This window comes from Amblyraja radiata, chromosome 6 (genome assembly GCF_010909765.2).
Source record: "Amblyraja radiata isolate CabotCenter1 chromosome 6, sAmbRad1.1.pri, whole genome shotgun sequence".
Classification (NCBI taxonomy): domain Eukaryota; kingdom Metazoa; phylum Chordata; class Chondrichthyes; order Rajiformes; family Rajidae; genus Amblyraja; species Amblyraja radiata.
In genome coordinates this window covers 103,923,907-103,936,918 of record NC_045961.1, presented here as the reverse complement: position 1 = coordinate 103,936,918, position 13,012 = coordinate 103,923,907, and the positions used below count along the sequence as shown (strand labels likewise).

At 50.3% G+C, this 13,012-nt stretch overlaps 1 protein-coding gene across 1 annotated transcript in view; it reads left to right on the top strand.

Annotated features, from left to right (window-relative positions):
- myo7a (myosin VIIA) overlaps window positions 1–13,012 on the top strand; it is a 201,606-nt gene that overhangs the window by 154,684 nt on the left and 33,910 nt on the right. Inside the window, exons 28-32 of the mRNA XM_033023456.1 lie at window positions 53–223; window positions 2,257–2,374; window positions 3,606–3,732; window positions 5,076–5,245; window positions 9,323–9,513. Of these exons, the coding sequence (XP_032879347.1) occupies window positions 53–223; window positions 2,257–2,374; window positions 3,606–3,732; window positions 5,076–5,245; window positions 9,323–9,513 (777 nt within the window). The remainder of the gene's footprint in view (window positions 1–52; window positions 224–2,256; window positions 2,375–3,605; window positions 3,733–5,075; window positions 5,246–9,322; window positions 9,514–13,012) is intronic.

The window sequence follows — 13,012 nt, the reverse complement described above, 5'->3', positions numbered from 1 at the left end:
CACCAGCCCACACCTCCACCCATGCCGGCTGCTCTCCTTTCCTTCCCTTTAGGAGGAAGACCTTGCTGAACTTGCCTCCCAGCAATATTACGTGGACTACGGCTCGGAGATCATTCTGGAGCGGCTGATGAGCCTGATTCCTTCTTACATTCCCGACCGAGAAGTCAACTCTTCCAAAACTATCGAGAAGTGGGCACAGTACATCGTAGCGGCTCACAAAAAGGTGCGTCGCTTGTTGCCTCTTCTATACATTCTCGGACCAGGATTAGGCCATTCGGCCCATCAAGTCTACTCCAACCTGCGATCACGGCTGATTTGTCTCTCCATCTCAACGCCATTCTCTATGCCTTCTCCCCGTAACCCTTGACACCCGTACTAATCAAGAATCGGTTCCAGCCATTGTCTCGATCGTGTTGAAATTCCCATTTGTACATCTCACATAACTCTCACGTACTGGAGTTGGGCGTTTCAATGCCAGCGTGTGGAGATGGGGGCTCCCTCCGCCACAGCCCAGCCTGTGAATGTGGAGCAGAACAACACACAGCCAACCATGTCATGTCTGGGTGCCCGCTCTACCACCCACCACATGGAACTGTGTCAGGGCCTGGCAGACATTGACGCCAACAGAGACAACAACTAACTATCTAACTAACTATCGACAATCTAACTATTACTTTGGTTTATTTATGTTTCATTCGCAAGCAGAAGATGTTTACCGACAAACCAACAAAATGCTGGAGTAACTCAGCGGGACAGGCAGCATCTCTGGAACAAAGGAATAGGTAGCGTTTTGGGTGGAGACCCTTCTTCAGACCTCTCACCCATTCCTTCCCTCCAGGGATGCTGCCTGTCCCGCTGAGTTACTTCAGCTTTTTTTGTGTCTATCTTCAGTTTAAACCAGCATCTGCAGTTCCTTCCCACACAAAGTGCTGGAGTAACTCAGCGGGTCGGGCAACATCTCTGGGGAACATGGACAGGTGACGTTTAGGGTCGGGACCCTTCTTCAGACTGATTGTGTGGGTGGAGGGAGGATGAAAGAACAATGAAATGTTTATTGTTGGAGCTTATCAGGCTGATAAATGAAATGACGCACATATGAAATATAATAATCAGAAATACAATCAATTGATACAATACTAGGTAACTATAATAATGCAAAACACTCAGTCTGTTATTTGTTTTCAGTCAGTACAACCAAAGATGTAGTCTATACAAGTTCACAGCTACTTAGTGCAGAGAAGCAGCATGGAATCAGGCCCTTCGGCCCATCGAGTCTACGTTGATCATCGATCACCCACCCGTTCACTCTAGTTCTATTTAGCCCACTTTTACATCAGCCCCCGACATTCTTGGGGCAATTTGCATGGGTCGATTAACCTACAAAACCACATGCCTCTGGGATGTGGGAAGAAATCCACGTTGTCACAGGGAGAACGTGCAAACTCCACGCAGACAGCACCCGAGGTCGGGGTCGAACCTGCGTCGCTGGTGCTGTGAGGCAACTCACTACCGTGTTGCCCTGTCGCGGGGGTGACGCCTGTACGGTCGTGAGTAATCGTCCAAAGAATCGTAACCTTGTTCTGGTCGCCGCTGGATTTTCAACGTGTTGAAGATTGTCGGCCACCTGCTGTGACTATGACGGGTGCCGGCAAGTCGCCGAAATAATCGCGTAAGTGGGACAGGCCCTTTAGTCTCTTCCCTACCACTATGACCTTCAACTATCCAGGTGTGCCAGTACAGCACAGCACAGCACGGTGGTGATGCGATAGAGTTGCTGCATTTCAGCGCCAGGGACCCGGGTTCGATCCTGACTACGGGTGCTGTCCATATGGAGTTTGCACGTTCTCCCAGTGACCATGTGGGTTTTATCCAGGTGCTCCGGTGTACTCCCACACTCCAAAGACGTGCAGGTTTGTAGGTGAGTTGGCTTCTGTGCATTATCCCTGGTGTGTAGGACAGAGCTAATGTACGGGGGGATCGCTGGTCGGCACGGACACGGTGGGCCAAAGAGCCTGTTTCCACACTGTCTCTCTAAACTAAACTGAACTAAGTCAGTCTGAAGGAGGCTCCTGACCCAAAACATCACCTATTTGTGTCCTCTAGCGATGCTACCTGAACCGTTGAGTTTCTCCAGCACTTTGTGAACCATGTTGTTCTTGTGTCCACAATCTCCAGTGTGCTTGGGCAAGACTGTTGACGTGTAAAGTGTGTGTGTTTTCACTCATCCTCCATTTATGCTGCCTTTCACCTCTCCAGGGGGTTTATACTCAGAAGAGAATGGACCCTCAGAAGGTGAAGGAGGAGGTCGTGGACTTTGCTCGTTTCAAATGGCCATTGCTGTTCTCCCGATTCTACGAGGCCTTCAAGTTCTCAGGTTGGTTTTAGTCAGCGAATCACACGGCACAGAAACAGGCCCTTCGGCCCACCTTGCCCAGGCCGACCTACATGCCCCATCTACACTAGACTCACCTGCCTGCATTTGGCCCACATCCCTCTAAACCTTTCCTGTACATGTACCATGGGGTGGCACGGTGGCGCAGCGGTAAAGTTACTGACTTACAGCGCAAGAGACCCGGGTTCCCTCCCGACTGCGGGCGCTGTCTGTACGGAGTTTGCACGTTCTCCCTGTGACCTGCATGGGTTTTCTCCGGGTGCTCCAGCTTCCTCCCACACTCCAAAGACGTACAGGTTTACATATATATACTAGACTAAGTGGGACCCGTTGTGTCCCAGCATCACACGGGAGGGCTGGTCACCAATGCAATTATCCACCTCCCCACCAATTCCAATATTGGGGGGGCTTTCTGTTGCACTAGTATGGGTGTTGCAGGCCAAAGGTACTGGTTTCCAGAGGGCTAGTATAGACATTGTGGGCCGAATGGATTCTTGGGCTGGCAGCCAACTGTTGCAACAATTTTAAAAGCCAAGCCAAGGCAAACAATTGGGCTGCAGCCACCCGACAACCAAAATTTATTTTGTGAACACAAACTTTTTTAAAAGGCGAGGCAAACAATTGGGCAGCAGCCACTTTACAGCCGCATCGAGGGGACTCACCGTGGAGTAGACATGCGTTCAGTGTTATTCGCAGCTCAGGGAGCCGTGACCCTCTCGCTTCCTGGGTCTGGCAGAGACTGAGTGAGGGACTACACTTCCAGGTTTTATAGTCCCTCCCCCCTGCCGCCAGCAGGGGCAGCAGAGAGAATGGCGAATTTTTAAAAAACATTAATATCTCTCTGGTTTTTCATCGATGGGAAAATCCTCCGGTCCCGGAAGGCAGAGGGGGGCTCTGAGCGAGGTGGCCAAAAATGACGGCTGTAGGTGGTGGCATTCTCTCGGAAATCGCAGCACAGTGGGCCAAAAGTGGTCAAGATCAGAGATTTAGTAATATAGATTGCTTCTGTAAATTGTCCCTAGGGTGTGTAGGATAGAACTGGTGTCCAGGCATCATAGAGTCATACAGGCAGCATGGAAACAGGCCCATTTGTCCACACTGACCAACAAGTCCCATCCAAACCCCTGCTGCCCGAACTATTGAAGAATCTCTGTATCTCTGCCATCTCTGGAAGGGAAACCACGTTCCATTTAATGACTGGTCTTGCCCTCAGGACCAAGCCTGCCGAAAAACGACGTGATTGTTGCCGTCAACTGGACTGGTGTTTACTTCGTCGACGAACAGGAGCAAGTCCTTCTGGAACTTTCCTTCCCCGAAATCACGGCTGTGACCAGCAGCAGGTGAGTACCAAGCAGGTAAACCAGGAGGGATATGTGTAGGAAGGAACTGCAGGTGCTGGTTTAAATCGAAGATTAACACAAAAAAGCTGGAGTAACTCAGCGGGACAGGCAGAGTGTCTGGAGAAAAGGAATAGGTGACGTTTCGGGTCGAGACCCTTCTTCAGACTGAGAGTCTAGGAAAAGGGAAACTAGAGATATAGACGGTGATGTAGAGAGATAATCGACAATAGACAATAGGTGCAGGAGTAGGCCATTCGGCCCTTCAAGCCAGCACCGCCATTCAGTGTGATCATGGCTGATCATCCCCAATCAGTACCCCGTTCCTGCCTTCTCCCCCTATCCTCTGACTCCGCTATCTTTAAGAGCCCTATACATGTAATTCCTCGTGTCTTGTTTTCAGCCTTGGTGTTTGCCAGTCAGGTAGATATCTCCAAAGTTTGGATGGGCATAAAGATAGTCAGTAGCTGAGCAAAACTTTCAATTTAGTTTAGTTTATTGTCACATGTACCGGGGTACAGTGAAAAGCTTTTGTTGCGTGTTATCCAGTCAGCAGAAAGACAATACATGATTCCAATCGATCCATTTACAGTGTACAGATACATGATAAGGGAATAACGTTCAGTGCAAGGTAAAGCCAGTAAAGTCTGATAGTCCAAGGGATAGTAGTTCAGCACTGCTCTCTGGTTGTGGTAGGATGATTCAGTTGCCTGATAACAGCTGGAAAGAAACTGTCGCTGAATCTGGAGGTGTGCGTTTTCACACTTCTGTACCATTTGCCGATGGGAGAGGGGAAAAGAGGGAGTGGCCGGGGTGCGACTTGTCTTTGATGATGCTGCTGGCCTTGGTGAGGCAGCGTGAGGTGTAGATGGAGTCAATGGAAGGGAATAGGAAAGAACTGCAGATGCTGGTTTAAATGGAAGATAGACACAAAATGCTGGAGTAACTCAGCGCAACAGGCGGCATCTCTGGAGAGAAGGAATTGGGGTGACGTTTCAGGTCGAGTCCCACTGAGGAAGGGTTTCAAGAGAGAGCTAGATAGGGCTCTTAAAAATAGCGGAGTCATGGGATATGGGGAGAAGGCAGGAACGGGGTACTGATTGTGGATGATCAGCCATGATCACATTGAATGGCGGTACTGGCTCGAAGGGCCGAATGGCCTCCTCCTGCACCTATCTATTGACCCGAAGCGTCACCCGTTCATTCCTTCTCTCCAGAAAATGTTGCCTGTCCAGCTGAGTTACTCCAGCGTTTTGTGTCTACCTTCGAAGGCAGGGAGGTTGGCTTGTCAGACGGTCTGGGCTGACTGACGCTGCTGAGAGATCTTTGTTTCTGTTGCATTTCAGGGGCGGTAAGATGCAAGGGCAGAGCTTCACCCTGGCCACCATTAAAGGTGACGAATACACCTTCACCTCCAACAATGCAGAGGACATCCGCGACCTTGTGGTCACCTTCCTCGAGGGCTTGAGGATGAGGTCAAAGTTCGTTGTGGCTCTGCAGGATAACCCGAACCCCTGTAGGTGTGGGGGTGGGGGGTGGGGGGGGGGGGGGGAGGGGAGGGGGGGGGAGAGACTTCACGCGGTTTCCATTCCTCTCGTGATTTTGTACACCTCCATCAGAGCTCGATTTTGCTCCACAGAACCTCACAGCGCCAGAGACCCGGGTTCGATCCTGACTACGGGCGCTGTCTGTACCGTTTGTAACTTCTCCCCGTGACCTGCGTGGGTTTTCTCCGGGTGCTCGGTCTAAAGAAGGATCTTGACCCGAAACGTCACCCATTCCTTCTCTCCAGAGATGCTGCCTGTCCCGCTGAGTTACTCCAGCACTTTGTCCCTGTCCATATTTAGAGCATTGCGCTCGGTTTTGGTGGAATAGATCGGGGAGAACGTACAAACTCCGTACAGACAGCGCCCGTAGTCGGGATCAAACCCGGGTCTCCGGCGCTGCATTCGCTGTAAGGCAGCAACTCTACCGCTGCGCCACAGGGTACGGTGTACAAGATACAGCCAGTAAAGTCCAATCAAAGATAGTCTGAGGGTCTTCAATGAGGTAGATGGTGGGTGTATGGAGGTGGTTGAGGCAGGTACCATCACAACGTTTAAGATACATTTCGACTGGTACATGGATAGGATAGGTTTAGAGGGATATGGGCCGAACACAGGCAGGTGGGATTAGTGTAGATGGGGCATGTTGGTCGGGGTGGGACTAGTATAGATGGGGCATGTTGGTCGGTGTGGGACTAGTGTAGAGGGGGCGTGTTGGTCGGGGTGGGACTAGTATAGATGGGGCATGTTGGGGGTGGGACTAGTGTAGATGGGGCATGTTGGTCGGTGTGGGACTAGTATAGATGGGGCATGTTGGTCGGGGTGGGACTAGTATAGATGGGGCATGTTGGTCGGTGTGGGACTAGTGTAGATGGGCCAAGTTGGTCGGTGTGGGACTAGTGTAGATGGGGCATGTTGGTTGGGTGGGACTAGTGTAGATGGGGCATGTTGGTCGGGGTGGGACTAGTATAGATGGGGCATGTTGGTCGAGGTGGGACCAGTGTAGATGGGGCATGTTGGTCGGGGTGGGACTAGTGTAGATGGGGCATGTTGGTCGGGGTGGGACTAGTGTAGATGGGGCATGTTGGTCGGGGTGGGACTAGTATAGATGGGGCATGTTGGTCGGGTGGGACTAGTGTAGATAGGGCATGTTGGTCGGGGTGGGACTAGTATAGATGGGGCATGTTGGTCGGGGTGGGACTAGTGTAGATAGGGCATGTTGGGCTGAAGGGTCTCGGACTCTTTGGTGTCATGAATTTTCTCATCCATACTCATCTGCACTAGAGGAAGGATGTTTAGTTTAGTTTAGAGATACAGCGCAGAAACAGGCCCTTCGGCCCACCGGGTCCGTGCCGACCAGCGATCGCCGCGCATTTACACTATCCTACTCACACACAACACACTTGGGACAATTTTTACACTTACCAAGCCAATTAACCTACAAACCTGTACGTCTTTGGAGTGTGGGAGGAAACCAAAGATCTCAGAGAAAACCCACGCAGATCACGGGGAGGAGGTACAAACTCTGTACAGACAGCACCCGTAGTCGGGATCGAACCCGGGTCTCCGGTGCTGCATTCGCTGTAAGGCAGCAACTCTACCGCTGCGCCACCCAATGGTTGTAAAGCTTGAAAGGGGGCAGATAAAATTTACGAGGATGTTGCCAGGACTCGAGGGCACTGAGATATAGGGAGAGGTTGGGCAAGCTAGGACTTTACTCCTTGGAGCGCGGGAGGATTAGGGGTGATCTTACAGAGGTAAAAAATCATGAGAGGAATAGATAAGGTGAATGCACAGTGTCTTTTACCCAGAGTAGGGGAATCATGGGGGTATAATCTGAGATAGTGGTGACTATGGAGGGTCAGGGCCCCGACCACGGGTGAACAAGGGAGGAGGAGGATTGTGTTGTCTTCCACCACAGTGAAGAATGATGTAGTGGATGTCTATGTTGAATTATGTTGTGTATTGTAATTGTAACGCTGCAAGGTTAATTACATTTCACTGCACCTTATGGTGCATGTGAGAAATCCTTGAACTTGAACTTGAACCTGAACTATAGTTGGGATATGGGAGAAGTGAAACATGCAGAAATATAAAATGTATAATGGATTGGACACGCTAGAGGCAGGAAACATGTTCCCCATCTTGGGGGAGTCCAGCACCAGGGGCCACAGTTTAAGAATAAGGGGGAGGCCATTTAGGACTGAGATGAGGAAAAAACCTTTTCACCTAGAGAGTTGTGAATGTGTGGAATTCCCTGCCACAGAAGGCAGTGGAGGCCGGTTCACTGGATGTATTCAAGAGAGAGTTAGATTTAGCTCTGAGGGCTAAAGGAATCAGGGGATATGGGGAGAAAGCAGGAACAGGGTACTGATTGTGGATGATCAGCCATGATCACATTGAATGGCGGTGCTGGCACAAAGGGCCAATAGACAATAGGTGCAAGAGTAGGCCATTCGGCCCTTCGAGCCAGCACCGCCATTCAATGTGATCATGGCTGATCATCCACAACCCGTTCCTGCCTTCTCCCCATATCCCCTGACTCCGCTATTTTTAAGAGCCCTGTCTAGCTTTCTCTTGAAAGTATCCAGAGAACCGGCCTCCACTGCCTTCTGTGGCAGAGAATTCCACAGACTCACAGCTCTCTGTGAGAAAAAGGTTTTTCCTCATCTCAGTCCTAAATGGCTTACCCTTTATTCTTAAACTGTGGCCCCTGGTTCTGAACTACCCCAACATCGGGAACATGTTTCTTGCCTCTAGCGTGTCCAATCCCTTAATAATGTTTCAATAAGATTGCCTCTCATCCATCTAAATTCCACTGTATACAAGCCCAGCCGCTCCATTCTATCAACATATGACAGTCCCGCCATCCTGGGAATTAATCTGGTGAACCTACGCTGCACTCCCTCAATAGCACGAATGTCCTTCCTCAAATACATATTTTCTATGTTTCAAGTGGGCAGGCGGGACTAGTATAGACGGGGCATTTTGGTTGCCATGGGCAAGATGGGCTGAAGGGCCAGATTCAGTCTTGTATGACTCTATGCAGCTGCAAGCAAGAGAAGGGGATAAAGTCCTAGCCTGCCCAACCTCTGCCTAGAGCTCAGGCCCTCATGTCCTGGCAACATCCTTGTAAATCTTCTCTGCCCTCTTTCCAGCTTAACAACATCCTTCCTGTAACAGGGTGACCAGACCTGGCTTGACCATAGAGAGAGAGAGGATGTGGAAAGGATGTTTCCACTGGTGGGAGAGTCTAGTAGCGGAGGTCACAGCCTCACACTTAAAGGGTGAACAACTCCTCCCCCTTCTGTCGTTGGATAGACTGACCCCCCACGCCCCCCCCCCCCCCCCCCCCCCCCCCCCCCCCATCCCAATCTTTGCATATCCACAATCCTGGACTTTCCACACATCACTTGATGTTTCATGTATCTTGTTGTGTTTTATGTCTGTCAATGTCAATGTAGTCCACTAGAGAATGGAGCAGCTGGGCTTGTACACTCTGGAGTTTAGAAGGATGAGAAGGAATCTCATTGAAACATATAAGATTAAGGGTTTGGACACGCTAGAGGCAGGAAACATGTTCCCGATGTTGGGGGAAGTCCAGAACCAGGGGCCACAGTTTAAGAATAAAGGGTGAGCCATTTAGAACGGAGACGAGGAAACACTTTTTTCACACAGAGAGTTGTGAGTCTGTGGAATTCTCTGCCTCAGAGGGCGGTGGAGGCCGGTTCTCTGGATACTTTCAAGAGAGAGCTAGATAGGGCTCTTAAAGTTAGCGGAGTCAGGGGATATGGGGAGAAGGCAGGAACGGGGTATTGATTGGGGATGATCAGCCATGATCACTTTGAATGGCGGTGCTGGCTCGAAGGGCCGAATGGCCTACTCCTGCACCTATTGTCTATTGTCTAATTTCCCTCCTGGGGTAAATAAAGTTCCAGCGTAATAATGTATTGTGTTGGAGCGACAAGTCCCAGCTGCCTTGCCTGGGGCACGTTGCCTGAACCCGCCTCCGTGTGAGTGGGTCGCTGATTGCTTTGTTGTCCACACAGTGGGAGATGACCTGACCTTCCTGAGCTTCCTGAAGGGAGACCTGATTGTCCTGGACCAGGACACTGGAGAGCAAGTGATGAGCTGTGGCTGGGCTCATGGGGTGAACGAGAGGACCAAGCAGAAGGGCGACTTCCCAACTGAATGCGTCTACGTCCTGCCCACGGTGACCAAGCCCGCGGCCGAGATCGTGGTGAGTTTGGACGCGCCCAACTTTTTATTTATTTTTTATTTGAAGCAACTGTACAGATAGAACATTCGGCATCTAAAATTATACAGTTACTGTTCAGGTTCAATAGCCTAAACTATGAGAAAGGAAAAAGAACACAAGGAGGCAAAAAAAGTGGAAAATGAAAAGATAGATCGAGAAAGACCCAACGGAAGTCCCCTAAACTACCAAAGTAGTGTGGCCAAAAGATATAGAAATAAGAAAAATGAAAAAGTAAGCTGGAGACTTTTTTTTAGACTTTCGGAGACTTTTAGAGAATACCAAAAAAAAAAGAGATGTAATGCTGGGGGCGCTGTTAGCCGCTGGCCAGGCTGACATTTGGAGCAAGCACGGAGAGAAAATCTGGGCCCCGTATCTGAGGAAGGATGTGCTGGCTCTGGAGACTGTCCACAGGAGGTTCAACAGAATGATCCCTGGAATGAGTAGGTTAGCATATGATGAGCGTTTGACGACACTGGGCCTGTATTCGCTGGAGTTTACAAGAATAAGGGGGAGTGAGGGGCCGCATTGAAACTTACAGAATAGTGAAAAGCTTGGATAGAGTGGATGTGGAGAGGATGTTTCCACTGGTGGGAGAGTCTAGGACCAGAGGGCACAGCCTCAGAATTAAAGGGCGCTCTTTTAGAAAGGAGGTGAGGAGGAACTTCTTTAGTCAGAGGGTGGTGAATCTGTGGAACTCATTGCCACAGAGGGCTGTTGAGGCCAAGTCAGTGGATATTTTTAAGGCAGAGATAGACAGATTCTTGAATAGAACGGGTATCGAGGGTTATGGTGGAGAAGGCGGGAAAATGGGATTAGGAGGCAGCGATCAGCCATGATTGAATGGAGGAGTAGACTCGATGGGCCGAATGGCCTAATTCTACTCCTATAACTTGTGAACGAGCACTTTCAGGATACGGCGGGGAAAACAGGCCCTTCGGCCCAGCATTTATGTCCAACATGACATTCAGTGACAGTTAGGAATGACACATAAAACATTAAACATTAATAATAAAACATTATTGATTAAACATGTGAATTAAATAAAATACCAGAGCAAAAGGAGGCTACAGATTTTTGGCTGTTGAGTAGAGCAACTACTCGTGGATAAAAACTGTTTTTATGTCTGGCTGTGGCAGCTTTGACAGTCCAGAGTCGCCTTCCAGAGGGAAGTGATTCAAAGAGTTTGTGGCCAGGGTGTGAGGGGTCAGAGATGATCTTGCCCGCTCGCTTCCTGGCCCTTGCAGTGGCATCCTGTTCAGCACAGACATTGTGGGCCGAAGGGCCTGTTCTTGTGCTGTACTGTGCTATATTCTATGTAGGTGGACCTACATTGTCAAGGCATAGAAGGAGAAAAAGGGTCCCCACCCAAAATGTCACCTATCCATGTTCCCCAGGGATGCTGCCTGACCCGCTGAGTTACTCCAGCACTCTGTTCTTTACGGCATAGAAGGTTGAGGGCAAATTGTTTAATAATTCAATGGTAATTTATTGCCATGTGTAGGGTCGCCAACGTTCTCACTCCCAAATAAGGTCAAAATACGGGACAAATTCCCGACGGCAATTCGTTGACCGACTGGGCCGTGTCTGGGTGAATGATGAGTTGGCCCCGGGTGCTAGACTGTACACAAAGCCCAGCCGGCGGGCCAGCTGAGGAGTTTTGGCCCGTGCCGCGCGCAAAGTCCGGCGCCCCGTCCAACTCGTGAACCGATGATCGGCCGTGAGAAGGAGGGGTGGTGGTGGTGTCGGCGGTAAGCGAAGGTCTGATGGTCGGACAGCTGGCCGGGCTGCCGACCGACGGGGCCACGGGCGAGGCGCTGCTGCTGCTGCTGCTGCTGCTGCACTCCATGGGCTGCACTACGTCGGGACGGGTGAGGCGGGGCCGGACGCGGCGCTCAGACCCGACAGTCCCCTTGACCCGAGTAGTAGCGGTCAAATACGGGACAAGGGCGGTCCCGTACGGGACAAACCAATTTAGCCCAATATACGGGATGTCCCGGCTAATACGGGACAGTTGGCAACACTAGTCACATGAGATTCCTTTGTTACATCGAATCCACAAAATGATTGCCATACCAAAACACAATCCCCGATTAGCAAAGTTCATTGAGAGCACATAGAAACATAGAAACATAGAAAATAGGTGCAGGAGTAGGCCATTCGGCCCTTCGAGCCTGCACCGCCATTCAATATGATCATGGCTGATCATCCAACTCAGTATCCTGTACCTGCCTTCTCTCCATACCCCCTGATCCCTTTAGCCACAAGGGCCACATCTAACTCCCTCTTAAATATAGCCAATGAACTGGCCTCGACTACCCTCTGTGGCAGGGAGTTCCAGAGATTCACCACTCTCTGTGTGAAAAAAGTTCTTCTCATCTCGGTTTTAAAGGATTTCCCCCTTATCCTTAAGCTGTGACCCCTTGTCCTGGACTTCCCCAACATCGGGAGCAATCTTCCTGCATCTAGCCTGTCCAACCCCTTAAGAATTTTGTAAGTTTCTATAAGATCCCCTCTCAATCTCCTAAATTCTAGAGAGTATAAACCAAGTCTATCCAGTCTTTCTTCATAAGACAGTCCTGACATCCCAGGAATCAGTCTGGTGAACCTTCTCTGCACTCCCTCTATGGCAATAATGTCCTTCCTCAGATTTGGAGACCAAAACTGTACGCAATACTCCAGGTGTGGTCTCACCAAGACCCTGTACAACTGCAGTAGAACCTCCCTGCTCCTATACTCAAATCCTTTTGCTATGAAAGCTAACATACCATTCGCTTTCTTCACTGCCTGCTGCACCTGCATGCCTACTTTCAATGACTGGTGTACCATGACACATGCAAGAGTTTAGTTTAGAGATACAGCGCGGAAACAGGCCCTTCGGCCCACCGAGTCCGGGCTGACCTGCGATCCCCGCACACTCGCACTATCATGCACACTCGGGACAATTAACCTACAAACCTGCGCAACTTTGGAGTGTGGGTGGAAACCGGAGCACCCGGAGAAAGCCCCTGTTGGCCAGTATGGACAAGTAGGGCCAAAGGGCCTGTTTCCCTGCTGTGTGACTCAACACATCAGACCTCACCTCAGCAGGAAACATGTTCCCGATGTTGGGGGAGTCCAGAACCAGGGGCCACAGTTTAAGAATAAGGGGTAAGCCATTTAGAACGGAGACGAGGAAACACTTTTTCTCACAGAGAGTTGTGAGTCTGTGGAATTCTCTGCCTCAGAGGGCGGTGGAGGCTGGTTCTCTGGATGCTTTCAAGAGAGAGCTGGATAGGGCTCTTAAAGATAGTGGAGTCAGGGGATATGGGGAGAAGTCAGGAACGGGGTACTGATTGGGGATGATCAGCCATGATCACATTGAATGGCGGTGCTGGCTCGAAGGGCCGAATGGCCTCCTCCTGCACCTGTTGTCTATTGTCGAACACAAAGAGTCGCCACGTTTCTGTCGCCAACAAAGTTACAGAAGTTCTTTGTAGAGTCG